The sequence below is a fragment of the Dioscorea cayenensis genome, chromosome 5 (genome assembly GCF_009730915.1).
Source record: "Dioscorea cayenensis subsp. rotundata cultivar TDr96_F1 chromosome 5, TDr96_F1_v2_PseudoChromosome.rev07_lg8_w22 25.fasta, whole genome shotgun sequence".
NCBI classification, from domain to species: Eukaryota; Viridiplantae; Streptophyta; class Magnoliopsida; order Dioscoreales; family Dioscoreaceae; genus Dioscorea; species Dioscorea cayenensis.
The window spans coordinates 1,683,223-1,691,837 of record NC_052475.1 but is presented as its reverse complement, the minus strand read 5'-3'; the positions used below and the strand labels follow the sequence as shown (position 1 = coordinate 1,691,837).

Sequence of the window (8,615 nt, the reverse complement as noted above, 5' to 3'; positions counted from 1 at the left end):
CTCATACAAGTTCTCAACAACATAATTTTGACTCCACTCCTCAATATTTATTAGCTTAATTTAAACACCAACAAACTTTATCAAACTTAAACTATAAAGAAATGTATAACAATTCAACCATTTCAATTAAACAGCTCTAGCACAAAACCTACCCAACAATGTAATAAAATATAACTCAATATCACAAATTTGATCTTTTAAACAATAAATCATGCATCATAGTCACCATCAACATCATTATTATCATTGACATTATCAATCTTTCATAGCTGCAAATACATTAGAGCATTTTACGCCAACATCAAATTCCACAATATCTCACGTACTATCTTATAGCACCTAGAGCTTTTATGTATTCTACCCCAATCCAACACTTCTACACAAACTACTAATTGGATAATCAATTTGATAGTTACATTTTCAATTGTTAGCTTTGAAGGATCGATCTAAGACTTCCCAAAGATTTAATACAACATCACCAAATTTAATTCTAACAAAATACCCTATAAAATCTCAAGGTATATAATTTCAAGAGTATTGTAACTAAGCTTCCTCTGACCCATCTCATATGATTTAAACATGGGTAATAATACATTTATATACATCCCTCTCAATTCCATAGATTCACATGACCAATGTTATATATATATATATATATATATATGGCTATGAACATGATGTTGGGACACAGTGGTTAACCTGGTCATAGTCCCACATCGCCTGTGAGAGTCAATCTCCCTAGCCTTATATATCCTAAGACAATCCTTCCCTCTAACTCGAGTTATGGAGAAGTTAGGGTGGTGGATCCCTGTATTAACATGGTATCAGAGCTACTGTTCCGATCGGCCGTGACTAGGATCTTGGGTCCCACATCCACTGTGGGCCCAGGGGGTGTTGGGATGCAATGGTTAACCTGGTCCATAGTCACACATCTCATGTGAGAGCCAATCTCCCTAACCTTATATATCCTAAGCCAATCCTTCCCTCTAACTCAAGTTATAGAGAAGTTAGAGTGGTGGATCCCTGTATTAACACATGAATCTCTACACATATGCCTCAGACACTCTCGCACACACTTCTCTTAGACATTTCATTGAACATGGTAAAAGCATCATAGAAAAATCTAAAATTAACATACAAAGCCACACATAAACTAAGGCATAACCCAAAATATACATACCCACTTGTATACATTCTCATCCAAGTCTTTCTTCCCTCACTCTTGTCAATATCAATAACATCTTAGACCATACATAATCAAACAAATCCATAATTATAGCCTATCAAATATTAAATATTTTCATATATACATTAACCCCCAAACTAGAACAAAATTTGAACAAGGAATTTAAAGAACTTGTAAACCCAATAATATTTTAAAGATTTAAGGGAAACAAGTTCCTAATAGAATAACATCGTGTTCACAATAAAATTGTAACAATTAACTAGCAAGATTCATCAGCATAATCCACCCATTAAATATAATTTTAATGAAAATATTTGCTCATGAATTTTGATAATGTAGAAAATCATGGCAAAATCAAAGCCTTTACTTTAAGAGCAATTCAAATTAATAGAAACTCAAAGAAATATTTGGGGGTATAAAACCAATGAAATTCAAGAGAGCAAAAATTGGAAGCTTAAATTTAACTCCCAAACTAATATAAACTTTAAATTAGGACTCAAGAAAAAATGTTCAAGAAATCAATAATATTTAAATAAATAAAAAATAACAAAAGAAAACTAACTCATATGAGAGCTCTTTTCTTCTTCTATTTCCAAAGGTCTCTCCAATGGAAAAAAAAAAAAAAAAGTTACTGGTGGCAAGATTTGAGACATTACATTTGTTATCTTTCTTCCCATGTATCACAACTCTTTTTTATCCTAAACTATATATATATATATAGTTTATTTATTTTCTAAAAGAAAAATTATTTTTCTTTCTTTAATCCACCAATTTTCTATAAGTTATAGGCTCAAACTCTAAAAGAGTCCGGGGCGAGGTACTAAATACCTTATGAAAAAACATACTTTTTTAGTTTGTATATGTAAGAATGAATTTGAACTACTTGTTTAAACATCTAAACATTTACTACGTGTTCCACTGATTATTTTTATTTATTTTTTAATAAAAATAGATCCACCATGTTTTTATAAAATTGAAAGCACAAAATAACAAACAAAATTAAACAAAACACACACACTTCTGAAAGGCCTGGTTTGATTTTTTTCCCCTTTCCATTAAGTATTAAAAATAATATATATTTTTAAAATGTGCATTTTCGTAAATAATTACAAAAATGTGTAATTTGGGAAATAATTTAAAAAAAGCATTATTTTAATCAATTAGCCGCAATATGATGAAGTTAAGGTTGTATTTGTTTTTTTTCATTAGAAAAAATGAATGACCATGTTCATAAACAACACATAAATATTATGTATGCATTGATTCTCATTCACTCAAAATTCCTTGAAACTTCAACAATACAAAACACCACAACAAAACACAACCCTCTTTGCAATTAATCAAAGATATCAATCAAGATGTACAATATCAAGGTGAAGCCCATGTTCCCATCTCCATCCAACCAAGCAAGCCTTTTTCTTCATTGTCCTCCACACAAGCTTGTTGGGACCATGTTCCAAAAGGAAATTTTGACCAATCAAACCTATTTATGTCCATGTGAGCACTAGTAACACACAGATACATACTCATGTAAATAGTTCATTCATTCATTGTGAAGCCATGCATGGCCATTCACAAAGAGAAAAAAAAGAAAAAGAAAAAGAAAAAAAGAAAGAAAATTAAAGAAAAAGAAAAGCAATGAATGAAGCACAAGCACACTCCTTTTCATTTCTACCTTTTGCCTGCTTCCATAGTAGGAAGCCATTATTCCTTCCCATGGAGCTTTGTATGCAAGGCAAGAGGACAAATTTGGATTCAAAGAAAGAGAGTAGAGAGAAGAGGAAGCATCCAACATCCAACCCACCCACATGATTCCCCCACTCTCTCTATCCTTTTCAAAAGATGGATCCAAGCATGGACAGTGACCTTTTGCCAATTGGCATGCAAATGCAAACTAGTTAGCGACTTGTCTTCTGTTTTCTTGTGTTGTTAAAAATAAAAATAAAAAAATAAAAAAGCTCACCACCCTAAACAGTACACACCTAACCCACTAAAACATCTCTTCATTGCCCTTAAAGGGAAAAGTGGGAAATACAAAGAGGGTGAGTGAATGAAGGAGGGAGTGTTTCATCCACTTGCTTCACCTCCTCCTACTAAACCTAGTCCTTCCCCTTTATTGAAATTGTTAGTTGATTCTCCACTACTACCCCCCTCTCTTTCTCTTGTAGATGATAAGGAAGTGTCGAACATGGTGAACTTCTTTATTAGTCATATATAAAAGCCTTTGTTTTCTCTTTTTTAAAAACAATAAATTATATATAATCAAAGATGATATTTAATTGAAGCTTTTATTTCTAAAATTATTTTTAATATAAATATAAATAAACCACGAACCAATTAAAAAATAAATTAACTCTGAAGAGACAGTTTTAGAACTACACTTGTGCATGTATTTTTTTTTAATTTAATTATTAAATTTATTTAAAAAAGCTAAGAAGACACAAAAATAAATGATAGAGATGGTGTTTTATGCTAGACATATCACCTTTGTCTTTTTGTCCGACCAATGTGAATGGCTTATTATGATCACATTTTGTAGCCTTTTATGTCCTTATCTTCTGATTCATTTCAACGAAATCATAATAATACTACAAGTTTTAATTCAATAAAAGAAGAAGAAAAAACCAATTCTCTAATTATTTGAGTGGTCACAGGAAACAATTATTATTGAGCTTTATGGACGTCCCCACTAACAATGGCTACAATTGACTGAGGAACAGCAGAACAAGTGTGACTTGTATTTCTATCTACAGAGGTTAGAAGAGCACAGAACAACTACAGTACAGTTCAATGCAGCAGAAGTTATAAACTAGAGTCTAGACTAGTAAAATATTAAATTAAATACATGAATGAACAAAAACTTTAAAGAAAAAGTATGGTCTTTGAATCCTAGTCAAAAAAGTAAACAAATTATAAACCATTTCCACCCTCCACTCTGTAGTCTGTCACTTTCATATCAAAACAAGTGCATTTCAACATTCTCTCCCCAACTCTGCATTCCCAGCCAAATAAAAGCACTCACCCTTTTCATCATTTTTTTTTTTTTATATATTTAAAAATTAAAAATTAATTAAAAACACACTCACACAACACACACCATCCAAATCCTTTTTTTTTTTTAAATAAAAAAGAAATAAAATAGAAAAAGAGAAATTATATGAATTGCTTCTTTTCTCTATTTTTTTTTTTAATTTTTCATAAAAATGAAGATGAGTGAAAGAGATGGAGTTATCTTCTTCTTCTTCTTCTTCTTCTTCTTCTTTTCTTCTAGAAGGCCTGGATGAAGTCATCGGAGTTGGCCATGGATTGATGCAACGGCGCCCAGGCATTGCGGAGGATCTTCAGCAGCAACTGGGCTTTCCGGCGAGCTCTATCCGAGCACCCTCCTTGCACCATTAGAAGTAGATGCGTCACCACGCCGGCGGCCACCGCCTCCCGTTGCAGCAACTCCGCCCCACTCACCAACGCCACCAACGCCCCTGCCGCGTGCTCCGCCGCCCTCTCCCCTGCTCTCCCCGCCATCGCCCTTACCAACGCTCTCACAACCCCAGCACCATCCCCTCCACCAACCTCCATCACCGCCTCCCTCCCCCCTTCCCCTCTACACAGTAACTCCACCGTCGCCAACGCCCTCTCCGAATCCATCCCCATCTCACCCACTCTCTCCACCACCGCCTCCGCCGCCCCTGCCGCCACCGCTCTCACCCTATTCTCCCTCGCCAAACACAACGCAAACAACGCCCTAATCCCCACCATAACCCCTCTCGTGTTCCCCTTTTGTTTCACAAGCCCTACGATTCCCTCCATCACCCCTTCCGCCGCTCCCAACGCTACTCTCCCTCCCGCCACCGCCACCGCCTCAATCACCGCTGCCGCCGCGATCCTCACCTCCATCGCTTCCCCTTCCGCCACCCACCTTGCCAATCTCGCCACTCTCTCCGCCCTTCCGGCAACCCCGGCCGCCTCCCCTTCCGTCATCGCGAACCCCGCCAGCACCCCGATCGCCTCCACCCCCAGATCCGCATCCCCATCCCCAAACGCCAATTCAATCAATGCGGATCTCGTCTCGTGCGTCCCCATCACCACCCGATTCTTCTCCGATTCTCTCGCCAGCGCCCTCATCCTCCTCAACACCCCGATCCGGATCTCCACCTCCAGACCCGAATCCACCGCCTGCGCCACCAGATGCCGGACAAGCGACGGATCCGCCGGCTGCTTGGGCGTCGGAATCCGCTCCACCCCCTGCGACCGGTGAGCCACGCACCAATCCTGAATCAAACGCCGAAGCGTGTGGTTCGGTATCAGCGTGAACTCAGTGAGCGACGACCGAGTCACAGGACACGTCGTGTTCCCAGTCGCCACCCACGACTCGATACTCGCCCGGTCATAAGTCTGACCCGTACTCAGTGTCACTGGATCCCGCATCAACTCCAGTGAGATCGGACACCGGAAATGATACGGGATCTGAACTCCCGCCACATCCAACGGCCCTAAACTCTCCATCATCATCCCACCCAAACGTTCTTCTCTGCTCCTCATCCTTTTTCACTTCTCCTCTTGTCGTGGCTGGGATGGGTGAGAAGCCTCTCTGCTCTTCTTATGTCCGAGTTCGCACGTGCGGACCGGGTTCTGGTGAAGAATCTCAAGCCCGGATTGGGGGCGGGTCACATGCGGTCTGGATTCTCGTGCATTTAATAAGCCTTCAGCCATCCTCGTTCACGTCACGAGACTCACCAATTTCGAATTGGGTCCAATCTCGCGTTAAATGAGCTCGGGTTGGACCGCCGGGGAGTTAAATGTCGGCTGTTCAGAATGGGGATAGACACAGAGATCTCAACCGTCGGTTTCATTTAATTCACGAATCTCAAGCATGGTCGTCATGATCTGACCGGTCAAACATCTGGGTGGGCAGTGTAGTGGGCCCAGGTGTCGGACACCAGCTGGCTCCTTTTTATTCGTAGAGGGTACATGAGAGTGGGGACCAGCCCATCCGAACAAACTCGAAACGTCCACGTAGGATATAAAAGAAAAGAAGGTGGGACCCAGGCGCTGAGTTATCCAGTTCGCACAGGCACGCACGCGTGCGGCCCGGTGGGTAAACGGGCACCGGAGTCGAATCGTGTCGCTGGTCAACCGGGCAAGACTCGCGCGAAGGAGGCCAGAACCAGAGCCAGGCCCGGGGCCCGCCCCTTGCTTTCCGTGCACGTGCCATGGTTTATGCACACGTGTCAACTGTTGTTGGTTTTGGACCGCGTTGTAAAGCTCAGCGTACGAGAGAGAGAGAGAGTTATACATCGGGGGGAGAAAGAGAAAGTACGGGGAATGCCATTCAACCACGTGATAACCGAGGGTACGGTGGGAAACAACAGTTTTTCTATTCGAGTTGGGTGGGAGGAGCTCATTGACCACATTTTTTATCACTTTATCTGGAAAAGCAGCTCATTCACAGGTAGACATTGCCAGAGTTCCAATCTTTTTGTTTGTTTTTTCTTTAAAAATTTTATTTGGTGTTTAAATGTGGAGTTTTTGATGCATATTTTGATCATTTGGGTTATGTTTTAGGTACTAACTGCTAAGGATGATGCATAATGAAAACTTTGGAACAATTGATCTCATGGGGATTTGGGTCCTTGCTGTCCTCCTCTAACATGGGAGATTCAAAAGAGTATTATTATAATATAGAAGGTATGTGACATACATGCTGCATGTATTATTACATTTGATTAACTTTGAAGTTCAACATATATATATATATATTTTTTAATCTGCTTTTAATTTGATAATATGAGGGACTTCGAAATAGAGCCATGAGGTGGTTTATGACAACTTTTGGGGTGAGCTTTTGTGTTTCCCTAAGTGATTTTGTTTCTGTTGTGATAACTGAAAGTGGCATAGCTGGTGTGTTGAAGTGACATTTGTTGATTCTGAATCTTTAAAATGACTGAATATGAGACATGTTTATAGAGACATGAGTCACTGTGTGTTTGTCCTGTTGAAATTTGAAAATGTTGAAGTATGGGCATTATATAGTACTATATAGGTTTCTCTGTACAGAAGAAACATATTATTATAGTCTTACCCTCATGCAAAAACAGTTCAATGATCAAAACTGCAACAAACTCTGCTACTCCATGAACTGGCTTTGGATGCATTGGATGGAATTACATTGGGGACATGACACTGAATCACTTTTTATTAGGGACAAATTCGGTGCTTAATTTATAGATTGGAATTCAAGGGTGAGAATGTAGCGGTATCATCAACTGATATTGTTTGAGCTGTGTATTCATTTAAACTAATCAATTGAAAAATTAGTTTATCCACTTTGTTAAGAAAAACAATTAAACCACATATGGAAGAAGTTTGGTCTTTGTTACAAAGCCTTGATATAAATTCTGTGTGTAATTTAATTTCTTCAGAACAAACTGGCCTAGGAAAGCATCATGTTCACATATAATTTTTTTTTTTTTCAAAGACAGAAGCTTGACTAAGATGATTAAACGACAGAGTTGAGAAGGATGATTGTTTTGCTTTTATTTTCTCAACGAGGATGATCAAGTCCTAGTTCTATGAGTTATATATAGAAATGGCGATGCCTAGTTAGCTCAAAAGATCAAGTTCGATGTACAAACTAACAATTGAGATCATATAATTGAAGGTTGTCAAAATTGTCATATGTAATGTGCTAAGATAATGCAACTCTTGGAAAATTAAGTAACATATTAGGAAGGTTTTGTTTCTAGCAACTTGGATGATCTAGCATAACTTGGGGGGTGTTGCCATGGTTTTCAAGAGATGGAAACAGTTTTCTAGTCACCAAAAGATTGGCCAGTGGTTAAATTTGATGATTCTCCTGAGTTGATGGAAAGCTTTAGATTTTTAAGGTTGAAAAAATGTTATCTGAAATGCGTAACATTTAGCTTTGGACTATCCACACCATCAGTTCCTTAATTCTTAAAGCGGAAGTTAAGTACAGGGCCAGACCGCTAGTTATTGAAATCAAGATAGTTAGAGAAGTGATTGGATTTAGACCTAAGCAGGCCAATTTAATTGGCAGACTCCAAAAAAGTAGTTAAACAAGCCGTGTGAAATAAATAACTCGTCAAGTTGGATTTTAGTCAAATCAAACTATCCGTGAGTCCAAGCGAAGCACTGCCAAATGGATGATTGATGAGATCAAGATCAGGGGTTAATGATATAAAACTCTGTATGTCCTCCAATTTTAGTGTTTCCATTGTTCTTCCCATTGACTAAAAAAATTGCATTGAAATCCTAAAAAATAATCTAGGGGCATGGCTATATACTGCTAATTAGATTAACATATCTTGTTCTAAAACTTTGCCTTCCAAGGGCCAACGACCAATTTTTCTATTGGTATACGGGTCGTTGATAGAGTTTTTCACCGAGTGGTGAGAGTTTGATTCTCGGC

The 8,615-nt window shown here is 38.7% G+C and overlaps 1 protein-coding gene across 1 annotated transcript; it reads right to left on the bottom strand.

Moving 5' to 3' along the window:
* Positions 1–4,320: 4,320 nt before the first annotated feature.
* On the bottom strand, positions 4,321–6,632 carry LOC120261263 (U-box domain-containing protein 26-like). Its single transcript, XM_039269076.1, has one exon. It carries the CDS (start codon positions 5,723–5,725, stop codon positions 4,454–4,456), a length of 1,272 nt encoding a protein of 423 aa, XP_039125010.1. The 5' UTR covers positions 5,726–6,632; the 3' UTR covers positions 4,321–4,453.
* Between the last annotated feature and the right edge of the window lie 1,983 nt (positions 6,633–8,615).

What these genes read in the sequence shown, in the direction of transcription:
- LOC120261263 (XM_039269076.1), bottom strand. Translation starts at nt 5,725, where the DNA reads ATGAGGAGCAGAGAAGAACGTTTGGGTGGGATGATGATGGAGAGTTTA.